The sequence below is a fragment of the Dama dama genome, chromosome 30 (assembly GCF_033118175.1).
Source record: "Dama dama isolate Ldn47 chromosome 30, ASM3311817v1, whole genome shotgun sequence".
Lineage (NCBI taxonomy): Eukaryota > Metazoa > Chordata > Mammalia > Artiodactyla > Cervidae > Dama > Dama dama.
The window spans coordinates 78,634,087-78,660,753 of NC_083710.1; the positions used below are offsets into that span (position 1 = coordinate 78,634,087).

The window sequence follows — 26,667 nt, forward strand, 5'->3', positions numbered from 1 at the left end:
CCTTGGCCTAAAATGGAAACTTCTGCAGAAAATTCTTATGGGTTTTTTTTTAAAAGACATGTACAGACACATGAGGAATTGACTATCTAGTAAACATGCATTTGAAAGATGCCAGGAGATAATAGCAGAAGCTTTCTACATTTTGGGCAGAAATGGAACCCACTGTGTACTGTGTCCATCTTCACTGCAGGTGAGAGTTTGGTTCAGGGTGTTCTCAGGGTGTTTTAGTGACTGTGGGGCCTGCCGGAGACCTGGATGAGGTGGTCCCACCCTGGGGGATTCCAAGTCGGGGATTCGGGCACTGGTTAACAGGCTCAGAGAGCTACTCCCTGTGCTGTGAAGCAAATGTGCTCAGATACCCAACTTTGTATGTTTTCTATACCTGGAGAGAATTCAGTGCAGCTCTCTTTGCTGTGACAGAAGGAAGTTGGGAGGCTTTACTCAGGTGCCCCAGGCAGGAGGGCTCAGCTTGAACTGAGAACAGGTATAAAACTCAGCTCCACTGGAGATGATGAGAGGCTGAAAATGCCAGTTTAGACTCTTACTCTAGATTGGTGCTATGAATATAAGAGAAATACCACTTTTAGAAATTAAAAAAAATATATGCTCTGTAACATTTAACTCTGTCTTCCCAAAACTTACTGGAAAGCTTTCGATTGTGTTCTGCCATGTTGACTCCTTAGTCATACACAAAGTTGAATGATGCTTTCATAGTGGAATTGAAGACCTTCTAGCTCTGGAGAAACCAATGCAGTTCATTTTCTGGCCAGTGAGATGCGCATTCATACAGTCTTCCTGTATGCTCAGAGCATCTTGAGACGTGTCATACGGCAGTTTGGTCCACATGGCCGTTGGTTTAAAGACGGTTGGGGAGGTCACACACAGGCGGTGTCTTCAGCTGGCAGTGCCCTGGCAGCCCAGTGCGGGGGCTTCAGCTCAGTCCTGCTGTCACTGGCAGAACGGTAGTTTCCTCGGTTCTTGTCCTCTCAAGGGAAAGAATTCAGACAAGAGGCATAGAGCAGTTTTCAGCAGCAAGACTTTTATTAAGCAAAGTGAAAGTATGCTCCTGAGACAGCATGAGAGTGAGCTGTCTGGAAACCAGAAGCAGTCCCACAGTGGGGTGTGCGTGCGTGCTCAGTCGTGTCTGACTCTTTGCGACCCCAGGGACTGTAGCCTGCCAGGCTCCTCTGTCCATGGGAATTCCCAGGCAAGGATGCTGGAGTGGGTTGCCGTGTCTTCCTCCAAGGGATCTTCCCTACCTAGGGATGGAACCCACATCTTCAGCACTGGCAGGCAGATTCTTTACCACTGCACCTCCTGAGAAGCCCACGATGGGGTAGGGTTGGGTTTTTCAGCTTAGTGGCCCCTCCCTGTGTCCTCTGTCATTTGGCTGACAAGTTGATTGACAGCTTTGGGTTATATAACTTGCCCCTTAGTGTGCAGGCCCCAACCCATAAGCCCCCAAGTGAAATCCGGGGTCGGGGAGGGGAGGGAGCAGAAACCACAGTGCTCACGTATTATAATGACAGTGTCATGGACCCTGGGTTGCTGAGTCGCTTCTTAGATCTTGGTGTGCCTACACCAACCTGTTCTGGCCGTCTTATCTTGCTTGGTCCTGACTGGGCTGGAAACTCGAAGGGTGGTCCTTGACCACAGACGGAGGATCTCTGGGCATGTTCTGATTCCCAGTGTCCAGAGTGAGGAGGGAAAGATGACCCCGTTCAGGATGGAGGGGCAGGGATCTTCTCACTTCTAACTGCTGACACTTCTCACTACTGACGCTGCTACCAGAGAACTTTTTTTGCCGAGCTGTATGAAACACCGTTTCATTTTAGAATGACTGCCACGCTCTTGGATTTATCTGTGATCATAAATCTTTATCCTTTATCTGTGAAAGAGTGTCCAGCTGCTTTAAAAAGCACCTGCTGTCATTTATTTCCCCAGAGAATTTCCAGTAGTGTATCTTTCAAAGGTCTATAATTTTATTCATTTTCCATGAAGATGCCAGAAGCGTGTTAAAGACTCAAGGCTAGCAAGAGAGAGCACATAGTCAATATGTAGCTCCATCAACTTGACCTTCAGTAGCTTTGCAACAATGGACCCTCAGCATACTGTTGACGTTTATCGGGAGTCAGTATCCAAGTGTGCCATTAAGTTGAGCTAATCAATTCCTCAAGTGCATGATGAAAATGACCTGACTCGGCAGGGAATCACGGCAGAAGGCTGAGTGTGAATGAGTTAAGTGTGAGCCAATAGAATAAGAGAGAGAGATCAATATCGGTTCTATCTGTGGCTCTCAACATTGGCTGTTCATTAAAATCACCTGGAACCTTTAAGAAAAAAAAAAGTATCTTGATAACCAGGCAGAACACCAGACAGTTGTATCAGAATCCCTGAGAGGTAGAATGCAAGCGTCAGTAGTTCCTAAAGCTTCCTAGGTCATTATTCCAATGTGCCACCAAGGTCGTGTACCTCTTCCATAGACGGTGCCTCATTAGAAGGAGACCAAGGATTGCCCCTTGGAACTTCAAGGCTCAGAGCTCCCTCAGAATACTGTACCCAGTTCTGAGTGTTACGTTTGAAATGGGCTAATAGAATGCATTTCATTTTTTAAAAAAAATGTTGGAAGTATGGGCATTTGGCCTCAAAGAGATTTTGTATGAAGGAGGATGTCAGCATCATCTTAGTTGTACCAGAGGACAAAATTTAAACAAAGGAGTGAGTTTCTGAGGAAGCACCTTGTATCTGAGCACAGAGAAGGGTTTCACAGCAAGTGTAGCTTCGCAGTGACAGGCTGCCTTCCCAGGCAGTCGGCTCCTCGGCCTCGGGGTTTCTTGAGCTGAGGTTGTCCACTTCCAGAAGGTACTTACGCATCAGGGTCACTGGGGTTGGTGGGCCAGTGGAGTTTTGAAAACCTACAGATTGCTCCATTGTACCCAGCCCTCCTTTATCAGAACACTGGGGTGAGATCCAGAAATTTGTACTTTTTCAGTGTTTCTTGAGATGACTGTGATGAATGATTTTTCTGGAACAACTCATGTGCAGTGTTTGAGAAACCAGCGACCCTTTGATTCTTTGGTTTGCATTTTACTTATAACTCTGTTTCTTCTATAAGTGATGAATGAATATATGGGTGAGTGAGCAAGTGCCAGGCTTCATCTTCTGGAGACTTGCAGTCTCAGGGGAGGGGGCGGGCCCTCTCATGGCTGAATGGGCCATGTCCAACGAGGGCATCATTGGCTAGTTCTGTCTTGGAGGACATGTGGGCCATTAATGCCTGCACAGAAGAAGCAACCCATGAGCAAATGAAAAGACATAAAGTTTATTAAGAAAGAAGGTTTGCTTTGGGTTATTGACAGACCACATGTGTGTGTGTTGATATTCTGAGATGGGAGACACGGACAGGCCCACGTGGAGTGGGCTGGCAGTGTCTGCATCCTTCATCACACCAACACCTGAGGTCCATGTTCAGCAGTCTACGGCCTCATTTCCTCACCTATAAGATGAGATGTGGCCTCCACCTCACCAGGCTGTTACACCAACTAAATGAGACAGTGTCTATAAAAGGCTGGGCGTCCTGTCATGGGAAGGGAGAAAGGCTGACCATTTTTTAATATTAACTTCTCCTATAAATTGAAATCTTAGATTTAGGGAAAAGTTTCCATGAGAATAGTTTTTGCACACTCCTTTTCCAGACCCTTCCATTGATGTCAGCTTCTTACATCACTGGGCACATTCCTCAAACCTAAGAAACCAGTGTTGGTGGTTCTGTTAAAAAGCAAAATCTGAGCAAGTAAAATTGAAAGGTCTAATTGGCTCTATTGAATGGTTCATGAATGGGCAGTGTCCCAGGAGGCAAGGAGGGAGGCGCTCCAGAAATGGAAAGGCTTCCCTCGTGACTCGCACCGTAAAGAATCTGCCTGCCAATGCAGGAGACCTGGGTTCCATCCCTGGGTCAGGAAGATGCCCTGGAGAAGGGAATGGCGACCCACTCTAGTATTCTTGCCTGGGGAATTCCATGGTCAGAGAGCCTAGCGTGCTACAGTCCATGGGGTCACAAAAAGTTGGGCATGACTTTAGTTAACTAACTAGTGTTAGAAAGCTAACACTTTTAACTTTACAAGCAAAACAAGGAATAAACAACGTTCTTTCAGACGTAGGTTATGTATGTGGAGGATGGCAGGGGTCTCTGTGGCAGATGACCTCATCTTCCTTTGGGGATCAAGAGGGCCCATGTGACCGATGACCTCCTTGGTGCTGACCAATGACTGACTGGTTAGGATGAGCTTCCGAGGGGAGGTTGTGACTATGGTTTGGTTAGGTACTAAGTCTTGGCTTTAGCCAAGTGACTCCATTTTGGGCCTGTCCTTTCTCTTTTAACACTACGTTATTAACTAAACTCCAGACTTTAACCAGTAATAGTATTTTTAATTATTGTTAATGGAAATCTAAAGTTTACCATGTACCTCAAGGTCCCCCAGATTTGGGACTCTAATGTCACAGCCACTGTGCTTTTCTTTGCTGCCCTGAGTTAGGCTGTCATATACTTCCATCAGCAGTGGGAAATTGTAAGGCAGGAAAATTACCAGGATGTTTTCCTGAATGATTAGGCTGGAGCCTGGCTCAGCAAACACACCTGCTTCTGTCCAAATGGTGCATTCTCCCTAGTCAATGCTGGGAGAAGAGGCTGGACCATTTCATTCAGGCCCAAGCCCAAGTTACCCCGTTTCTTCAAAAACAAGGAAACAGGTTCAGTGACTTCTGAAAACATGAAGATTGCGTTTTCTTTTCCAAGTGAGGACATTTTACTCAGCTGTTCAAACGCATTCAGAGAAAGCCACTAAAGCTCTTTGGCTTTTGGGCAGGTGCCCCAAATTCCAGCCCTAAAATGACTGGCAGGTGCTAGGCGCAAACTGGCCAAGTCATTCCCCAGAGATGGATGCATACCTGCTCCGGGTTCTGCCGGGGATGGAATTTGGCTGGTGGGGAACTAGGACCCAGGGAAGGGCATGCAAGGAGACATGGGTAGGCTGTGGGCATACAGCTTCCAAGAAGGATCAGCCAGGTTCAAGAAAACAATGTGACTGTACTTAATGCCATTGAACTATACACTTGCAAAATGGTTATGGTGGTAGATATTAGGTTATATAGTGAAAAAAGAAACTGTAAGTCACTCAGTCACATCCGATCCTTTGCAACCCCATGGACCATACCCCGCCCGCCCGCCCCGGCTCCTCTGTCCATGGCATTCTCCAGGCAGGAATAGTGGAGTGGGTTGCCATTTCCTCCTCCAAGGGATCTTTTGTTGTTGTTCAGTCACTAAGTTGTGTCTGACTCTTTGCTGTTTGCTACTCCATGGACTGCAGTTCGCCAGGCTACCCTGTTCTTCACTATCTCCCGGAATTTGCTTCAACTCTTATGTCCATTGAGTTGATGATGCCATTCAACCATCTCGTCCTCTGTCACCCCCTTCTCCTCCTACCCTCAAATCTTTCCCAGCATCAGGGTCTTTTCCAGTGAGTCGGCTTTTTGCATCAGGTGGCTAAGGTGTTAGAGCTTCAGCATGCATCAGTCCTTCCAATGAATATTCAGGGTTGATTTCCTTTAGGATTGACTGGTTTGGTCTCCCTGCTGTCCAAGGGACTTGAGAGTCTTCTCCAACACCACAGTTCAAAAGTATCAGTTCTTCAGTGCTCAGCCTTCTTTATGGTCCAGCTCTCACATCGGTACATGACTACTTGAAAAACTATGACTGTTTAGACCTTTGTTGCCAAGGGGTGTCTCTTTGCCAACAATCTTTATCTTGCCACAATTTTTTAAAAATAGAAAAAATCATTGGGAATCCGATGCAGAAGACGACAAGAGACTTCAAAACAGTGCTTTTCACATGAAGGTCACCATGCCTGTGGGTTCTCTGTGGGTGCTGCCAAGGACTTTCCTGGAACATTGGAAAGCTTATTGGCACCTCACAGAGGCGGGCAGGTGAGCCTTACATGACAGGTGTGTTGGCTGATTGAATTGCCTCCATTCTGACCCAGTCAGCATTCGCAGCCAGGCCTTGAGAGGTTAAGTTGAACGTTAAGACCTCAGTTTGAAGCTGAAATGGTACCTAAGAGTACCATTTTACTCCCAGCAGAACTTAGGGATTCCGAATGCAGCTGGCATGGGCGGGGCTTACCTGTCCAGGTGCCTTTCCACCTGAAGGCAGACCTCACAATGCAGTTTCACTTCTCAACAGCTTCCTCATTCTTGGAGGCGCTTTCCAACTCCCATTGTTACTTCTGTTAACTGCCCTACCGCTCTGTGAGGTCCATGGGCTTTATTTTAAACAGATGGGAAAGTAAAAACAGGCTTTTTTTTTTTTTTTTACCTTTCTTAAGTGACCCAGTGAGGGGTGTGGTGGGTGATGATCCCAGCTGGTCAGACACTTTTATCCCGAGGTGGAGACCTTTAACGTTAATAAACTCCATGTCTTCTCTGGCCTGTGCTTGAACTTGGGGTCATCAGGAACCTGGTGACCGGACAGCCTGCTGTCTTGAGCTTGTGTACCAGCGGGTCCTGCAAACAGGACGGGAAGAGACACTATTCTTTTTCCTCGTTCTGTGGCCACCACCCCCAAAGGTAGCTCGCTCGCCCTCCAGCCAGGGCAGTTTTTTCACAGCATCCTCTTGTGGTTGGTTGAGTCAGGAGCACACACATGTACCACACACATGGACATGCCCCCCTGCCCCCCTCTTCTCAACTCCGAGAGTCCACCTCCCCACACTTCATCTCTGGATCTCTGAGGATGGACCACACCCTGGCCACCATCCTTTTGAGAGGTCGCCCGTGGCAAGTGGTTCCTGCCACACCATGAAGCGCTGGCTGACTCTGCCAAGCAGGTCGTTTATATGACATGAAAGCTTTCTTCCCCCCGAAGTTGATGTCTCTGGACTGTTTCCCACATCCACGTAAAGGAAAGGAACCGGTTTCCATATTATTTTTGTTGTCGCCCAAGATCAAAATATTTGTAAAGGTCGACTGCAGAGAGGCCCTGTAATTATTTCATGGGGGAATTATTCCTGCCTCACACACTTTGTTCATGGTTGGATAATTCTTTCGTGCGCCAACTCCTGTCATCCCCACAGTGCCTTTACTACCAGCAATGACAGCTTTGCTCGTTTAGAGTAAAATCAGCTGTGGTGCCTTGTCTCGTGGAACGAACATTTCTCGTGTGACGAGGGATCCCACTGCCTCTCAGGCTTGACAAGCTCCTGCAGCTCCAGCTCTAATGAATTTTTTGTTCTGAGCAGGAAGTTAGGGTGTCAACCTGCATGTCAGAAATCCCCGAGTCACTCTCAAATCCAGCAAGGTCAATTAACTGCATTGATTTTCCTGTAAAATTGACTTAGCCCAGCCCAGTAAGCTTACTAACTCCTCCCTCCCTCCTCCCCACCAACTTCCATCTTACTGTCTCTGAATTCCCAAGACGTTTACTAACCTTCCTGTGTCACCCGCTCATCCTGGTTCACCTGGAATCTCAGCTCCTGGTGCTCAAGTCTTAGCATCTGCCAATCCTTTTATGCCTCATCTTCCACAAAGATTTTGAGACAGTTAACAAGTAGAAAACAATACAAGATAAGGATAAGCGAAGACATCGCAAGTGCACTGTCCCCTGTGGTAGCCACTAGCCACTTGGAGCAGTTTAAAATAATTTTAAAATTCAGTTTCTCGGTAACACGAGCCACATTTCAAGGGTTATTAGACCCATGTGGCTAGTGGCTGCGTTCAGGACAGCAGACATAAAACACATGATAATTTCCATCATCATAGAAAGTTCTTTTTCACAGCATTGGGAGGTGCAAACTCTTGGGTATAAAATAGGCTACAGGAATATATTGTACAATATGGGGAATGGAGCCAATATCTTGTAGTAACTGTAGGTGGGTTGTAACCTTTAAAAATTGTATTAAAAAGAATGAATGTCCTAATGAGATGGATGAAACTGGAGCCCATTATACAGAGTGAAGTAAGCCAGAAAAATAAAGAACATTACAGCATACTAACACGTATATATGGAATTTAGAAAGATGGTAACGATAACCCTATATGCAAAACAGAAAAAGAGACACAGAAATACAGAACAGACTTTTGAACTCTGTGGGAGAAGGTGAGGGTGGGATGTTTCAAAAGAACAGCATGTATACTATCTACGGTGAAACAGATCACCAGCCCAGGTGGGATGCATGAGACAAGTGCTCGGGCCTGGTGCACTGGGAAGACCCAGAGGAATCGGGTGGAGAGGGAGGTGGGAGGGGGGATCGGGATGGGGAATACGTGTAAATCTATGGCTGATTCATATCAATGTATGACAAAACCCACTGAAATGTTGTGAAGTAATTAGCCTCCAACTAACAAAAAAAAAAAAGAAAATGAATAGTGCTCATTACACCAAACACAGGGCCCACCACTCAATAGTTCCTCAAAATACTTATGAAACAAATTCGTGAAAATGTCTTGGTTTCCTCTGGGGTAAATCGTAAAGATTATTTAGTTTGTTGTTGTGTTTCAAAGGCTCAAAGCAGAAGGGTGCCTGGCAAATGATGATGGACCATGCTTTTACACTTAGAAAATCAGTATTCACATGCAAAGTCTGCAACATGTTAATATTAAAAATAAAATACCGTTAGTGCTTCCCACCAGGGGAGCTGTCCAGTCATTGAGGTTGTATTCAAAACGCAAGATTCAAGGACGGGCCATCCAAGCCCTCTGCTCCCTGCTTCAGACAGATCTACTTCTCTCGTGTAAAGGCTTTTGTTTGAAAATATTTTCACTGGTTTTTAAAAGAAGGCTGTGCGAAAAGGGTTTAAAATCCTTACTTTCAAATTAAACCATGAAACTCACTGGAGACAAGGCAGTGTGACCTACCTGGAAAAAAGCTTGGAAGAATACACGGTGGAAGGAAGTTAGGGCAAGATATGGATCGTGGGTATACAATGGGGGGCAGTGCATGTACACTTTTTTATATCAATTTATTATTTAAAATTTCATCTTTGTTTCAAAGGCAAAAAAAACACTTCAAGGACGCTGGGGTCTTCCCACTGTGTCCTGCCCAGACACAGCTTCCCTCTGTCCCCCTAGGGGGCCAGTGGTGGTTGGTGATTGTTTCCTTTTAACACAGGAGTAAAATTGCCTGTTGTCAAGCATATGCAGGAGCTGTTTTTCTTGAATTGTCTGCCTTATTCCTGTCTATATGGCCCACTGTGCTTGCAGAGCAAGCTACTTTTAGGTTTGTTTGTTTAGAAAAATGGAAATGATTTTTCCAATTGCAGGTGGATTTCTGCTGGAACACACTTAGGCCACTGATGAGTTTGAAAGTGCCCTTCTATTGTGCTGTGTTTTAATGCATGGCCGTCAACAGAACCAAACCCAGGTCTCATCTGGTGCTATCAAGCCTGCCTGTGAGTGGGCTGTAACTCTTGTGCCTCATATTAAACTGGACCTGGTAAACTTGGAAGAAGAAAAGCTATGTCTTTAGGCAAATCTATAATGTACTCATAGCTGATGAGCGCAGGGTGGCTGAGGGCTTGAGGCTACCGTGTCTGCCTGAGCCAGAGGACAGGATGGGCATGCACCTGTCGCTCCTGGGGGGAAACAGTGTACCCCAGCCCAGCAAGAACGCCTCACATGTGCCTTCCCTGCAAGCGGCGATGTGAATTAATGTTCACATTCATGAGGTTTCCTCTCCAGGGATTTCAAAGGGTATTGAAATTCATCAAAGAATATTGAAATCCACATCTATTACATGCAACTAATATATACATACACACACATATGAAATCTATTACTCTGGCTAATTTGTTGCTTTTTGAACCCAGCTGCCCTTCCTACCGTACATATTAGTGGAAGATTTGTCTTATTTGCTCACTTACATATTCTTTTATTTACATAGATACACATAGACATACAGATACATAGATGCATAGCTTCCTCTCAGATGGTGCTAGCGATAAAGAACCCGCCTGCCAATGCAAGAGGTCCCCTGGAGGAGGGCGTGACAACCCACTCCAGTGTTCTTGCCGGGAAAAATCCCATGGAGAGAGACGCCTGGCGGGCTACAGTCCACAGCGTCACAGCAACTTGCACAGTAACAGCACAGACACACAGACACACATCATTACAGCCTCTCCCCCCCAGTCAGAATCATAGGAACCACAAGGAACAGTAAGAATTAGGGCATGATGTTTGTTTTGCAAATGAGGCCTAAAAATTCACAAAGTTAAATCTATTTTCTTGGAGTCAGAGAGTACCCTGACCCAGAGCTGAGTTGAAAAAGTCAGCCCTTTTAGCTCCAGGCTATGTGGTTTTGCTTTTATGTTTTAATCTAATGAGCTGATTCTTTGTTTTGTTGTGAGAGGGAGGAGGAAAGGGCGGAGCCTTGGTCTGTCTGTAGTGGTGAATGAAACATTTACAGAGGGTCTGGAAGAGTCAGAGATTCTGTGTGTGTGTGTGTGTGTTCAACCTTGTTCTGACATAACACATAGTTGTGCCCTGGAGCACATTAATCATGGTGCACAGGTCAGAATTCAGCATCTGGGAGGCTCCTTGGTACGTGGGTTTCCAGAGCTAAATTATCAAAAGGATTTTCCGCTGCATTGTCACGCAGTAATTACGCAGACAGTGAATACGCAGCCCCATCTTCCCAACAAGGACCCTTTTCTTGTGAGGTTAACGTCCAGAGGCTGTTCCGGAAGAGTTATAATTACTTTTCCACGTTCTCCATAATCAAGTGACCTTTTAGCTCTTTACAATAAGGCCAGTGCACTGGACTTGCAGGTTCGCTGGCGTTCACATGCAGAGGAAGTGCAAACGTGACGGTAATTCTCTGCGGAGCAGCAGGAGTGCAGGTCTCGTCCCCTTTCCCGAGGGCTGACTCCGTGTTCTGGGACCAAGGAGGGCCGGCCCCTGCCACGTGCTGCGGTGGGAGGGCGACGGAAGGGGGCCAGGCTGCCCATATTGGTCGCATGAACTTCGGGGCCCTAGCCTGGTTTCACCGCATTCCCTTGGGCTGCCCCCGCTCAGCGGATTGACTGGGCACAGAGGATCCGTGATGCTATCCCAGAGCAGTTTCCCAAATGAAACCAAGACTCTGCAAACTGAGGGGAACAGATAAGGTTCTGCCTGCCAGCCGAAGCAGGAAGGAAGGTCCCCCTTGCGTCTTGGGTTTTAACATCACTGCACTGCTCTTCTAATAAAGAGTTGGCAAAGGAAGAAAGGAAGTGAAGTCAATCCATCGCAGCTCCCTGCCCTTCCTCCCTGCCTGTCCCGCCGCGCTTGGTTCCCCACAGGTCAGGATGCTCTGTGAGAGACGGGAGATTGTTCAGTGCCGGTGGGAGCCGAGACCCCCAGTTCTCACCCTGCCCCGTCCAGATGCTGTCCTTTGGATGAGCTGAAGAGCTGTCGCATGTGCATTGACAAGTGGCGTGCCCATTTGGAAGTTTGGGGTCAGGTTCCAGGATGAGAGCTGCATGCCTGGAAATCAAGCATAGTTGTGTCTTCCCTTTTTACTGAAACCAGGCTGTTCTCGCTGAGCACATCGGTCCTCCTTTGTTGTTGGGGAGGGAAGGAGAACTTCCCAACTCCTAAGCCAGCTTCCCCGTGATGCTGAAGGTGCGAGATGGGTGGTTTGAACAGCAGGAAGCCTCTGTTTCTGGCGGGAGCGCCTTCCTGCCCTAAGTGTGTAAGGAGAAGAAGCAACCTGTAAATTCACCACTGCACCCACACACTCGCACAGGATCCACAGACTAGCCAAATGATAAACATCCCTGTTGTGATCCAATGAAGAACCATTTGCCAAAGATCCAAAGATACCACACCCCTGTAGCTGATGGGGTGGCATAATTTCTGATTATGAGCAGAGAATTGAGTGCTGTCTCAGGAGGGGAAAGGGAAAGTGTGTTAGCTGCTCAGTCGTGTCCAACAACCCCATGGACTGTAGCCCGCCAGGCTCCTCTGTCCACGAGATTCAATAAGCAAGAATACTGGAGTGGGTAGCCATTCTCTTCTCCAGGGGATCTTCCTGGTCCAGGATCAAGCCTAGGTCTCCTGCATTAGCAGGCAGATTCTTCACCATCTGAGCCACCAGGGAAGCCCCATCTCAGAGGGGAGCCTGGTCTAACTCAGATGCTGGAGCATTCTCTACTGAGGCTGCTTTGGGGAAGAATGACCCGATGGATGCGGATGAGGGAGGCAGACCAGTGTGGATAACCGAGGCTCCTGGCTTGAGGCTGAAGCAAGACAGTTGTTTCATTAAGGAACAAAATGGAGGAACGAGATTAGATTTTGGCAGCAAGATAAATACCTCTGTGCAGAATCTCTTGAGTTTGAGATTCCTATGATGTGGCTTCCCTTGGAGTTTAGTTGGTAAAGAATCTGCCTACAATGCAGGAGACCCGGGTTCAATTCCTAGGTTGGGAAGATCCCCTAGAGGAGGAAATGGCAACCCACTCCAGTATTCTTGTCTGGAGAATCCCCATGGACAGAGGAGCCTGGCGGGCTACAGTCCATGGGGTCGCAAGAGTTGGATACGACTGAGTGACTAAACTATCACATATGCTGTGGCATCTTTATATCTACCACCATGAAGTCACTCGGGCAGTGACCTCTGAAAGTCATAAAATACAGGGCCTGGGTCAGTAACTACATAGCTCATTGAGGTCATAGATGTGGCATCATGAGTTGAAACCATGGATACTAGAAAGGCTTGCTTAGGGAGAAGGAGAAATGAAGGGAGAGAAGATAGCCAGGGATGGGTTCTCAAAACACAGAAACAGATTAGGATTGGCCTGCAGAGGAGGGCGTGGCAAACAGGATTGAAAATGTCACATGGAGTGAAACCAGGGGGCCGGAGAGGAGGCTTCCAGGAGCCTCGAGAGCAGGGCTAGGGCATTTGGGACCCTCCAGCTGTGAGTGGATGACCAGGAGCAGCCGTGACAGTACTTCCCTTGGTGGATTAGGTGACTCGGAGGTCAGCAGCAGTCTTGCACAGAACCATTGCAGGCAGTGGCGAGAAGAGAATCCATAGTTTAATCAGAAGAGACGTGCATAGTAATTAAGGCTATCGGCCAGCTTGTTTGTTTTGGCGGCTAAGAGGAAGCCGAAGGATTGAGGAATTCTGCATCGGGGTGGAAAAGAATGGAATAGGCTGTCTAGAGGACAGGCCTTCTAGAAAAACGATACAGATGAACTTATTGGTAAAGCAGAAGGAGACACAGAGAACAAGTGTAAGGACACCAGGGCAGAGAGAGAGAGGGTGGGATGAATTGGGAAATTGGGACTGGCATATATGACACTACTGTGTATAAAATAGGTAACCACTAAGAACTTGCTGCAGACCACAGGAAACTCTGGTCAATGCTGGGTGGTGACCTAAAAGGGAAGGGAATCCAAAAAAAAGAGGGGATGTGTTTTATACGTGTGACTGATTTACTCTGGTGTGCAGTGGAAACTAACACAGCATTGCAAAGCAACTGTGCTCCAATAAATATTAAACAAAGAGAAAGACAGCCGCAGAAGACCCTGGCAGGGGCTGGGAACATCACGGGTACCCTCGCTCCTTTTATTTTACAGAAGCTTTAATTCCCTGTTGGGTCTGGTTGCTTGTCTCTCCTGTGATGTACTTCCCAGTCTATGCTCAGTTATAAATGGTGGAGTCCGTGGTGTTGTCACTGCTCGCTGTGGGGAGAGGGCAGCTAGGAGAGGAGCCAGCCCTCCTTTCTGTCTGCTCAGACTTTTCTGCCCCCTGCATGCTAAGTCCCTTCAGTCGAGTCCGACTTCTCGTGACCCCATGGACTGCAGCCCACCAGGCTCCTCTGTCCATTGGATGCTCCAGGCAGGAATACTGGAGTGGGTTGCCATGCCCTCTTCCAGGGGATCTTCCCAGCCCAGAGATCGAACCCACATCTCGGCCATTGGCAGGTGGGTTCTTTACCACTAGCACCACCTGGAAAGCCTCATTCAGTAACTTCCTCCCTGCCCTCCTCTCCCCATCCTGAGACCCTTACGGTGTGAGAGGTTGAGCCGGCAGTTCTGGAAAGCTCTGAATGCCGAGAGGAGGGGGATCATTCCTGCTGGTGCCAGAGGAGAGGGCAGCAGCACCTGTGGGTGTAAGGAAATGGCAACCCACTCCAGTACTCTTGCCTAGAAAACTCCATGGATGGAGGAGCCTGGTGGACTACAGTCCTTGGGGTCCCAAAGAGTCGGACACGACTGAGCGACTTCACTTCACACTCGGGTTGCAGGTATTTTATTCCACCCTGAGCACGTCTCACCTCCCTGCCCAGATTTTTTACCTTTTTTTTCATTTTTAGTTTGTCCGTTTTTCTTAAATTGGCTTCTGGCTATCCTGAACAGTTGGTTTGAAGATATTAGCCAGGTTCGTTGTTGAAAAATCATGTTTTAATTTTCTCTGGGCGATTCAGTGGGTTAATTGGCAGATATGCACAGGCGTGGTGGCTAGAAGTGTATAGGCTGGGTACCTGGGCTTGGGTCCCAGCTCCAGCCTTGTGATCACTGACATTAGACACATTGCTTCGTTTCTTTGTGCCTCAGTATTTAGCTGTTTAAAGGGGGTGATGGTGGTACCTGGTCACAAGGCTGCCAAGAGGATTCAGTGATTGGTCAGTGCTCAGTAACCGAAGCTGCCATTATTAATATTCCTTTACTCACTGCTGTTTAAGCCCCTAGATTTAGATTATCAATACTGGATACAGCCTAGAGCCAAAGGGAAATTAATATATACCCAGATGCTCCATTCAAAACACCCATATCTTTGTCATTGATCACCCAGCAATGTCAGGGGGACTCCTGACCCATCTCAGTAGCTGGGACCCCATCCTGCCCTCTTCTGGGTTGTTCTTCACATACCCACCTCCGTGAGGGGGTCTCCTGCACTCCCTCAATTATATTTTTCTCTTGCCAAGGGCCTTTCACACAGCCCTTTGTCTGCTTCAGGTAAGTACTCTCGGGAGCAGAAACCTTGATTTTTGAGGCTAAGCCTGGCTTCTTACAAGTGTCTGTTAGTCCCAGTCTGTGAGAAAGAATCAGTTTCATGAGCTTGTTCCTGCAAGTCATCTGCTCGTTGTTCTAATGCTGAGAAAATCACCCAAGCGTGGATGGAAAAAGAAATGTAAAATGAGATCAGATTAAAGTGAACACAAAGTGGCTCTTACCTGCTACTTTTCAGAGCAAAAATGGAATGAATTCTTTGTCTGCAGAAGTAGTGGGGTCATTTTGAAGTCCCTTCTGGCGCTGATGTCCTATGACACACACAGAAAGGAAAGTACAGTTAGGTTAGCGGATAGGAAGACGTGAAGGTTGATGGTTTGTCATCTGGGGCTTGCACGTTGATCTGGTCATGTTTTCACTGCTAACGCTTTGGTTTCCAACCCTTTGCTCCCAGGGAAGGCCGCTCGAATGCCCACATCAGAGGAGATTACCAAAGAATCGGAGACGTGATGCTGAAGAACATTCAGGGGATGAAGGTGAGTTGCTGGTGGGGAGGTGAGGTGGGGGCGGGGCTCCCCTGGGAAGATAACTCGGACTGTGATCCCCGCCTGTGATTCACATCTGCATATAGCACAGCTTTGGGGGACTCCTGCCTCGTCTGGATAATTTTATTTGGCTGCATAAAAGAAAATCCAGTCATTCTGGGGAAGGCATTTTCAGTACTTTTCCAAAGCTCTGTGTTGTAACCAGACCAACAGGTATTTTCTATGAGTCATTTGAAAAAAGCTGTGTAGACGAAACATTGGTTGACTGAGCATTTCACTGGTAGACGTTTTGGCTTCTTCGACAGAAATATTGGATTCAGAGCTATGTAGGAATTCCAGGCAATTCTGTGACTTTCAGTTAGTTTATAAGGTAAATATATTTTTGACCATTAAGCAATATCTATATGACACCAAAGAATGAAAGTCTCCCAGAATGTTGGGATAGAGCGAACCAGTAGTCTGCGTCTTGTTTGAAATCTACCCCACCCCTCCACCCCTTAGGTCTGAAATTTTCATTTTTGCCTTTCGTTCGAATCCATTAGTAATTCCTTTAAAAATGGAATGTTTTAACTCACACAATTTATCTTTCAAATATGAATATTTCTGTGTGTATGTGTGTTAGTCACTCAGTTGTGTCTGACTCTTTGCGACCCCATGAACTGTAGCCCGCCAGGCTCCTCTGTCCATGGAATTCTCCAGGCAAGAATCCTGGGGTATGTAGCCAAATCAACCCTGAATATGCATTGGAAGGACTGATGCTGAAGTTGAAGCTCCAACGCTTTGGCTACTTGATGCAAAGAACTGACTCACTGGGAAAGACTGTGATGCTGGGAAAGACTGAGGGCAGGAGGAGAAGGGGGAGACAGAGGATGAGATGGTTGGATGGCATCACCAACTCAATGGACATGAGTTTAAGCAAGCTCCAGGAGATAGTGAAGGACAGGGAATCCTGGAGTGCTGCAGTCCATGGGGTCACAAAGACTGCGTCCATGGGTCAGACACGACTGAGTGAACAGCAACATTCGTTCCCTTCTCCAGGGGATCTTCCCAACCCAGGGATCAAACCTGGGTGTCCTGAATTACAGGTGGATTCTTTACTGTCTGAGCCACCAAGGAAGCCTGAATATGTTTATACTTAACATTTTAAAGCAATCTTCCTATATCTCAACCTCCAAAGCCTGTCTAACAACCTTAACTAATAACTAAGCTTGTTGTTGTTGTTTAATCACTTCGCTAAGTCGTGTCTGACTCTGCGACCTCTGTCCATGGGCTTTCCCAGGCAAGAATACTGGAATGGGTTGCCATTTCCTTCTCTAGGGGTTCTTCCCAACTGAGGGATCAAACCTGCGTTTCCTGCATTGCAGGCGAAATCTACCCGCTAAAGAAGGCAGGTTGCTTGTCCCGTCACCATTTCAGTCCATCCAACCATCCTTCTGTCTGTCTATATCTACCATCCATCCATACTAGCTGAGAGCCTATAATGTCAAAAGCACTGGTAGAGTTACAATTATTGTTGAGGTTTGAAAATGTCCCACCCCCTCGGGGATAGCCCTGGAGTTCTCCCTGTTTACCAGTTCCCCTTGCGACCCTCCCACGGAAGGGTGCCCTTGCTTAGACATCCATGCTCCTCTCCGGTCAGCTAGCATCTAAAACCTCCTAAAAATGGACCCGATTTCCACCCAGGGCAGTTCTTCCCCCTCCGTCTAGTGAGCTGGCATTTTTGCATTTAGTCGGCTTCCTCGGTTGTGCTGGCATTTTAATTACTGTGCCAACGCCACAAGCATTTATGGCGCGGAACTCTGTGCAAACAAAATAAAAATAGATGGGGAGGCTCAGACTCTGGCAGCGTTTTAGAGAAAATAAATTACTTTTATTTTTATTTTTTATTGTGGCTGTTATTGTCGGTTATAGGGGATTTCTATAAAGCATGGAGGGGAGCAGCAGAAGGTTCTAGAGAAGTGCCAGTGTTGGCATTTCTGTCTGCAGTGCTTTGCACGGGCTCCAGCTTGCAGTCTTTCCTGCCCATCCCCCTACCCGGGCGTCCACCTGCATACGTGCAGGTGTTCAACAGGGCTGGGGACATCACTGGCTTTTGTCCCCAGACCCTCCGCACGGGATGAGTGAGCTGGCCAGGGCTCCAATCCCGCCTAAAAGTCAGAGGCACCCAGTGGTAATCTCTCACCCGGGCTGAAATGTTCTACTGGAAGCATCAGCATTTCGCCATCCACACATACAGAGGAAGCCCTCACCTTGTACCTTGACCCTTCCCCTGTGACCTTCCCCCCCCAAGGCCTGGTCACCTCCTGCCCCCCCCCTTTGTTCATTTCCTAGCGCTTCCCTCCCTCTGGCTCTCAGTTCTCTTCCCCATGACTCACCAGCTACCTCTTGTCCTCCCCAGCCACCATTTACATCACAGCCACCCTGATGAAGCTCCAAACCTGCCTTGTCTCTCTGTGGTTTAGAGAATACAGTCCAAACTCGAAAGCCTTCCCTGGACAGTTTTGCCAGGTCCCTTACCCCTCCACCCACTCTACCCCATCGTTCATATTCTCCTCTGTGCTCCAGGGAACTTGCACCCACCTCTCCAGGCACTCAGAGCCTTGCAAGACCCCTGCCTGAGCGGGATGCCTGCAGTGGTTCGTCTGCTCATTACTGCAGGCGGGCAGCAGGCCTCCTGGAGGTGCCGACTGTGTGTTTTGGGTCCTGAGTGTGTAGTGACAGGATCGACACTCTCAAAAAAAGGGATTGCATGTGTGCGAACACTGCATAGAGCTACATGCACGCACACCCATGCACACACACTGAAATATGCACACACACAAGTGAGGGTGTGTATAACTGGCTGAATCCAAATAAACGCTGGACTGTCCCAGTGTCAGCGTCCTGGTTGGGCTCCAGTGCTGTAGTTAGACAAGATGTGAGCAGGAGGGGAGGCCAGGGAAAGGGTGCGTAAGACCCCCTGGACTTGTCTTTGCAACTTCTGTGAATCTATATGGGGCTTCTCTGGTGGCTCAGTGGTGAAGAATCCACCTGCAATGCAGGAGACGCAGTTTTGATCCCTGGGTTGGGAAGATCCCCTGGAGGAGGAAATGGCAACTCACTCTAGTATTCTTGCCTGGAGAATCTCATGGAGGGAGGAGCCTGGCGGGCTACAGTCCATGGGATTGCAAAGAGTGGGACATGAATGAAGCAGCTCAGCACAGCACGCATGAATCTATATATCTATATTTTTTAAATCACCAAATAAACTCAACAGGGAGACCACGTGATAACGGCTAAGGGGGACAGGAGGTCCAGGAGGAGGAGGAGGAGTCATTAACTCAGCCTGGAGAGCAGGGAAAGCCTCAGAGCTGAGCCTGAAGGGGGCCCTTAGGAGCAGGGGGCCCTGTGCCATGGCTCTGGGTGCGAGAGCCTGGCATATTCAAGGGCAGGTTGTTCAGTAGGTGCCCGGAGTGAGTAGCAGGAAGCCACAATCGGGGGGCAGGAGAGATCACTGATCAGGGCTCCATGCACCCTGCCGAGGACTCTGGAGGTTGTCCTGAGATGGTGGGAGTTCTTGGCATGTCCCAAGCAAGAGGCAGTGTGCTCGACTGCGTTGGTGGAAGTTCCTTTTGGGGTCACTCGAAAGTCGGGGGCAGAAGTAGAGGCGGAGACCCCGATGGAGACACCCTGGCAGTGGCCAGAACAAGGGCAGTGACCACTGGGCGACGCCAGGAACAGGCTTGCTGTCTGCAGGAGGTAGAATTGGTAGGTCTTGGCAAAGGACTGGAATCTTCTCCCAGTTTTTCTCTCTTGAGTAACAGGTGGCAGCACCCATCCTGGGGTGAGAGGATTGGGGGGCAGCCTCAGTTGTAGTAGGGTGTGGAGAGTGGGGGGGTTGATGTCTGGACTCCTGGATTTCCAGCTCTTTGTGGGGTATGGGAATGGAGATGCCAGGATTGGGAACCTAGCTGTCCTGGGAGTCGGCACACAGACAGTGAGCCTGCTTCTGGGAACGAGGGGGAAGACAAGGACAATAGCTGCCATGGGAAGTTAATCCCTTCTGGAATGCTCTATCAGACTTCTTACCCTGAAGGTGTCTCCACCACCACCGGTTAAAGGAAAACAATATTCAGCAGCAGTCGTTAAGGATGGTAGAGCAGACTTAGTTCAGGACCTTTGCAGTAGGTGCGGGGACACTGCAGGAGAGCTTTACAGTGGGGGAGAGACTGGGTTCAGCTGTCAGTGCAGTGGGGATCTCCAGCCAAGGATCAGGGCCAGGCTCAGAGGGTGTAAAAGTACTCAGAGGAAACATCAGGGTTGTGAGGGGGAATTCTAGCTGAACCAACCTAATAGGATTCTTAGGTGAAGACATCCCCTGGTGGGCAGTGGCAGATGGAGACCCCCAATGTCAAGGGTGGAGGATTCTGGTTGAACTGACTTATAACAGGATTCTAAAACTGAATGGTACAAGGAAGTATACAGCCAGGTCTGGGAGAAGGTTCAGGAGCCTGACAAAAGTTTGCCCAAGCACAGGATCTTGGTCAGACCCCAGTAGAGAAGGACCAAGGCTTGTCATTCCCATCCGTTCCCCAGGATCCAGCAGAGCAGGTGTCTCACGGCAGATGCTCAGTTATTACATGAGGAAAGGGGAGGGAGCCAAACAGAAATGTGTACTTTTCACTATGTGACGTTTATTGAGTGGCCCTGGCCTCTTTGGCATTTCTTTCTTTTTTTTTTTTTTTTTTTTTTGACATTTAGTAGGAGAAAACCCCAAGCCCCCTGAAGTTACTCCCATTCATTTCCCCTGAGTTTCACGTCTTGTTTTAAAAGGACACTTACATCTCTAGTGTTCCATATACATCTCAAATATTTTATGATCCCTGTGTGTTTTAAACTGCTCTGTGCTTTTATAGAGCTTTTTTATGTCATCCTGAGAACTTAAATAGTGAAATAGTAAAAGCATGAGATTAAACAAGTGGGATGACATAATGAAAGCAAAGGTGATGCCTTGGGAGGGTCACGCGGCGGACCACGTGGCTGAGCCAGACTCCGCCCCTCTCCGCGGCCCCGCCCCCTCCCGCGTCTCCCCCACCAGCAACTGGCAGCGCACTTGTGGAAGCACAGCGAAGCGCTGGAGGCGCTGGAGACGGGCATCCGGGGCTCCCGGCGGCTGGAGGGCTTGTGCCGAGACTTCGAGCTGCAGAAGGTGTGCTACTTGCCGCTCAACACCTTCCTCCTGCGCCCGCTACACCGGCTCATGCACTACAAGCAGGTCCTGGAGCGACTGTGCAAACACTACCCGCCCAGCCACACCGACTTCAGGGACTGCCGAGGTGAGTGGGGGTGTGTGTTGGGGGCGGGGAGGGGGAGGTGTCTGGGATTGTGTCCCAAGCCGGGCAGACACGCTCTGTAGAACCTGGTCCGATATTTCCTGTTCCCTCTTGGTCTGTCCTGTCAAGAAGGCAGTAATGACTCGCTTCTCTTCTCCATCCTCTTGCCTGCGTTTTCTCCTTCCATCCTGGGTGGTTTAGTGCAAAGAACCCTGGAGAAGCTCCACTGAGAGTCAGTCCCTTCCAAAAAGCTTCCATTCACCTGCATGGTAGAAGCTCATCACTTTCCCCTTGGGTGGGCCACCAGAAACGGTTGGTAATAAACACTACTGCTCCTTGCTGCTGGGCATTCGTGAGGTCACCACACTGAGCATTTCAGGTGTATCAGCTCTCAGTCTTCAAGAAATGCCTACAAGATAATGATGAGCTCATTTTACATATGGGGACCGCTGAGACCAGAGAGGTTAAGGAACCTTCCCAGAGTCACACAGCTGCAAAGTAAACGACTTGTAACCTAAACCCAGAACCCACATTCGTGACCATCCTTCCCTACCAGCTAATGATGATGATATTACTCACTGTCCCTCCCTCAGCACCTGGGCCGGGTACTGTGCCAGGTATCTTTCTAACATTAACACCTTTACTTCTTTAACAACCCCATGAGAGAAGGGTTGTTATTTCATTTTATAGATAAGAAAACAGAGGCTTCAGAGGGGGTAAAGAATTTGTGAGTGTTGCTCAGCCTGCCAAAGATGGGAGTTGACACTATAGACCATGCTTTTCCCACTGTCACACATCTTTTTGAACTTACCTCCTCTTCTCGTGTTGTTTGTGGTCTGTTACTGTCTGCACTCCCTGGCCTGGACTGGTAGCTCTTGGGGGCTTGTAGCCCTTGTAGCTCTTGGGGCCAGGACACTCTTCAGCCAGTCTGTACACAGTGCTCCCTCCCCGGGTGGTTCTTGACAGATTACGGGACTTTGCACACCCGTTAGTATGTCGGGATCTGGGTCTCATCTAAAGCATGTAAACTTAATCTTGGTTTTTAGAAAGGCAACCCAAGGGAAGATTTGGTAGAGTAATGAAGACATTGTTCCCTGGTAGCTCAGTTGGTAAAGAATCTTCCTGAAGTGCAGGAGACCTGGGTTTGAACCCTGGGTCAGGAAGATCCCCTGGAGAAGGAAATGGCAACCCACTCCAGTATTCCTGCCTGGAGAATCCCATGGACAGAGGAGCCTGGCGGGCTACAGTCCATGGGGTTGCAAGAGTCAGACATGACTTAGTGACTAAACCACCAATACCACCACCAATGAAGATATCAGTAGCTCATGCAACAGGAACGGAAATGGCTCGAGACGTGGTTTTGACTTGCTTTAGACGGCAGTCTTTAAAACAAACCATGCGACCTCAGGCCTTGGCATATTCTATTCCTTCCGCTTGGACGCCCCAACACCTTCTGGTCCTTTCCCTGGCAGAATCCTCCTCCTCTAAGGCTCAGTCTGTGCCTGACCCTCGAGGCCCCAACCCTGAGAGCCCATCAGTGTAGGGGAGATGTGCCCAATATTGGGAAATTTAGTTGCAGTTTTCTTTGCAGCCATCTTGGTAAACACTATAAATGAGTGCAGAAGGAAAAACCAGGACATGCTGGAATGTTCGTCGCCCAAAAGTATTACACTATCAGCTAGACCCTTTGCCAGAAAGATCTCTTCTTAGCTCGGGATTTTTCTGTGGCCTCTTTGCTCACTCTGCTCTGTTCTTTCCAGCTAACAGGGAGAAAAATCTCTGTCCTGGGGACAAAATTCCAGGCACTCTTACCCCTCGGTGCTGCCCTTTTATGCCAACAAGTAATTCTAACTGAAGGACAGCTGTCCACCACCGAGCTATGAAGGGGGCATTGACGTTTTCAAGATGGTTTGAAGGAAACTTAAAGCAAGCAAATCAATACATAAAGTACATCACTTAGTTTTTATTATTGAGAAATAGCAGTGTCTTCCCTAGAAGAAAGGCTTCTAACATAGTTCAGTCACCAGAGGATATTACCCTGGAGAATTAAGCTTCAAGATGTAGGGGGAAATGACCCTTGTCAGCCGTGAATGCTGCAGTTTTTGTGTCTGTTTCCCTCCTCAGCTGCTTTGGCAGAGATCACGGAAATGGTGGCCCAGCTTCACGGTACAATGATTAAGATGGAGAATTTCCAGAAGTTGCATGAACTCAAGAAAGATTTGATTGGCGTTGACAATCTTGTGATCCCAGGAAGGGTAAGTTCTCTCTGCACACTCTGGAGGTGAAACCAGAAAGACTTGTGTGCGCTAAGTCGCTTTAGTCGTGTCTGACTCTTTGCAACCCCATGGAGTACAGCCCACCAGGCTCCTGTCCATGGGATTCTCCAGGCATGAATATTGGAGTGGGTTGCCACGTCCTCCTCCAGGGGATCTTCCCCACCCAGGGATCAAACCCGTGTCTCTTATGTCTCCTGCATTGGCAGCTGGACTCTTCACCACTAGCGCCACCTGGGAAGCCCCAAGAAAGACTTGCAGTGACTTACATTAGAGCGTTTTGATTATGGACACCCCAAAATTAAAATACGCTCCTTCTGAAGAGGCTTTCTTCCCCACCTGGGGAGACAACTGGGAAAATGCCTTGAATATTACAGTGGCAATTCAGAAATGTTGGGTCAGAAGAAGATAGATGAATCCTTTGACTTCATATTCTGCTTTTTCTCCTTATTGGCTGATGTGCTTATTTACTTTTTCCCCACCATATTCTGAGAGGCTTTGAGATTGCTTGTTTAAAAAAAAAAAAATTAGGTAAATGAAGGTGGAAGAAAAGGAAAAAACTTTTTAAAGAATTGGGTAAAGGACTTCCCTGGTGGTCCAGGGGTTATAAGATCCCACATGCCTTGTGGTGGCCCACCCACCCCCCCCCAAAAAAAAATGAGTGAAGGGGCAATAGAAAGCAGAGAAGAAGTTTGTGCAGGGAAGTGTGCTATAAATTCCCATGGAAGTGGGAAAGTTAGAAATTAAAACTGTAGCCAGAACACTGTTCTGGGAGAGATACACATTCACCTATGCTGTTTAACCTTTACTTCCCCATGGGGCTTCCCCGGTGGCTGAGGCAGTAAAGAATCCGCCTGCAATGCAGGAGACCCGGGTTTGATCCCTGGGTCAGGAAGATCCTCTGGAGAAGGGAATGACAACCCACTCCAGTATTCTTGGAGGACTCCATGGACCATGGAGTCACAAGGAGTCAGACACAACTGAGTGACTTAACACTTCCACTTTCTCCGTGCACGTGACAGGTAGGTCATTCACAGTAAAGGACCTCAATATCAAACATGCTCCCTCCAGGCCACTGGGCATTTTAAACATACAGGGTAGCCTGCCTCTTTCCAACTCTCTTCCTGGGAAATAGTCATTGACCAGGAATTAAAAATAGTAGCTCCATCTCATCAAATCTGTATATGGGAACTTTTTCTACCAGCTCCCCTGTCTCAAAACTACACCTAACCCAGGTTCAGAAGGGCATTTTATTTTAGCTTCTTTGATCTGTCATATACCTACCTTAAACTTCAGGCAAGTATCCCTCATCTTTTTGGGTATTGGGTCTTTCTGTTGGGAAGCCTAATTACAAAGCTGAGCAGAGTATCGGCTATAAAACTTCAGAAGAATTATGTGGTGACTGTCAGCTGGAAATTAAAGCTGGGACTTGACTTTAGCTCTACTGGTGAGAAAATTCTGCCAGGACTCAGCACATCACAACCCATGTTCACCCATCCATGCAGAAGCCTTTAAAGCCTTGCAGAATCAGTATAATCTTCTCTTAACTTCGGATGTTATAAAATATTTAACATATTATATGCTACACGGCAAACAGAGCATCTGTAAGGAACTTCTTTTGAGAAATCATTTCCACGGTGCTGTGAAAAGAACAGTGGATTGGAGTAGGGGGCCCTGGGTTCACTTTCTGGCTCCAGCAGAATTGGGCTGTCTCGCCTCCTGGAGTGTTCCTTTCCTTCTGTAACATGGGGACCATACTTTCTCTGTCATAGGTTGTGTGTTCGTATTAGTCACTCAGTCCAACTCTTTGTGACCCTATGGACTGTAGCCTGCCAGGCTCCTCTATCCATGGGATTCTCCAGGCAAGAATACTGGAGTGGGTTGCCATTTCTTTCTCCAAATGACCACAGCCTGGTGTTAATCATATGGATCCAGCCCAGAATTGTGGGAGTTTTCCTTTTGGTACACAAGAGGTTAAGTTTTTGATTGAGACATAGCTCATCACTCTGATTGAGTTTGAGTGACCTCAAAAGAACATTTAAATCTATGGCCAGGGTCCGAGCAGGTATTATTAATTGGCCAGCTGAGAGGAATATCAATCCTGACTGACTGAACATGACTTATCATTTTCCCTTTAAAGTAAATTTCCTCAGAGCCAACCAATTAGAACCTTGGAGCACAGAAATTCATCAAGGTAACCCAGAAATACTGGACACAGGTAATTGGCAACAAACCCAACAGTTGGATTGATTTCTAAAACTAGCATAGGATCATGCCTGTGATAGAAAAACATTTGATTCCTATGCAAAGGTCTAAGAAGGTTATATGGATCAAATGAGATTTAATCTGCAAAACTAACATAGTAAATATGTTACCTTTCTCTTCTCCCACTTCCATTCATTTGAAAAGACTACATATACACTTGGTATAATGTAACTGAGTATGCAGCACAGCGGGCTTCCCAGGGGGCTCAGCTGGTAAAGAATCCGCCCGCAATGCGGGAGACCTGGGTTCGATCCCTGGGTTGGGAAGATCCCCTGGAGAAGGGGAAGGCTACCCACTCCAGTACTTTGGCCTGGAGAAGTCCATGGCCTGTATGGTTCATGGGGTTGCAGAGAGTCGGACACGACTGAGCGACTTTCACGTTCACTTGCACACTACAGCATTGTACGAGGCGCCAAACTGTCTCCCCATATGTGGGCTCCATCACCCACCAGCTGACCAGGTGTGGGCAAGTTCCTTATTCATTTTGCTCCTCAGTTTCCTTATCTGAAAAATGGGGATGAATTTACAGGCTTGTGCATGGACCTAATATAAGCAGCCAGCACATGTCAGGCACACTCCGTGTGCTAATAAATCATCACTGATGAAGCTGAACTCAGAACTGGGGTGCTGGGTACACACTGCAGGACCTGCCTTTATCTCTGTTCTTTTGTGGATCAACCAGCTTCACGGCCCCTCAGTGTTTCGAGTCAACCCTGACGGAAATGGGAAAGAGGGACCCGAGGCCCTCAGAGGGCCAAGTTCTAAGGTGGGCTGTTCCACACACCAAGGCTAATTGATTATCTTTTTAAAATCATAGAAATAAACTGATGAGTGGAAAGACAGCTCCAGTAGGTTGGTCTACATGTGGAATTTGAAAAATTGAGATTTACAGCTGATGTTCACGCTCCCTGCAGTCTTAATTCCTGACACAGCTTCCGGGCATAATCCTGCTGCCTTCTTGCTGGGGTCAGGCTGAGATGTCACGTCCTGGAAACAGGATTTCTTCCGGGGCAAAAGACCCCAGCACAGTCTGGCCTGAGCCAGGCCCTGGGGTGTGTTTTCTGCCCTAGGCATTGTGTGCCCAAAGAGTCCTTCCAGGAGTGCAGTGGGGGTTCATTTGGTTAAAACTCAGAGGCCTGGACATTGTGAAGTTTGTTCCAGAAGGAAGCCGATTGAGCTTAAGGATATTAGGGGCCTTTTCTTTTTCTCCTATTTCACAGGGGCTTGGGGGCGGGGGTTGTTTTGTTTTTAATACTTTTTTAAAATTTATTTTGTTTTTAATATTTT

At 47.8% G+C, this 26,667-nt stretch overlaps 1 protein-coding gene across 3 annotated transcripts in view; it reads left to right on the plus strand.

Annotated features, from left to right (window-relative positions):
* Positions 1–26,667, plus strand: part of FARP1 (FERM, ARH/RhoGEF and pleckstrin domain protein 1) — a 303,524-nt gene that overhangs the window by 266,379 nt on the left and 10,478 nt on the right. For all 3 annotated transcript variants that reach the window (XM_061133571.1, XM_061133572.1, XM_061133573.1), the window contains exons 17-19: positions 15,440–15,521; positions 20,608–20,845; positions 22,967–23,097. In XM_061133571.1, the coding sequence (XP_060989554.1) occupies positions 15,440–15,521; positions 20,608–20,845; positions 22,967–23,097 (451 nt within the window). The remainder of the gene's footprint in view (positions 1–15,439; positions 15,522–20,607; positions 20,846–22,966; positions 23,098–26,667) is intronic.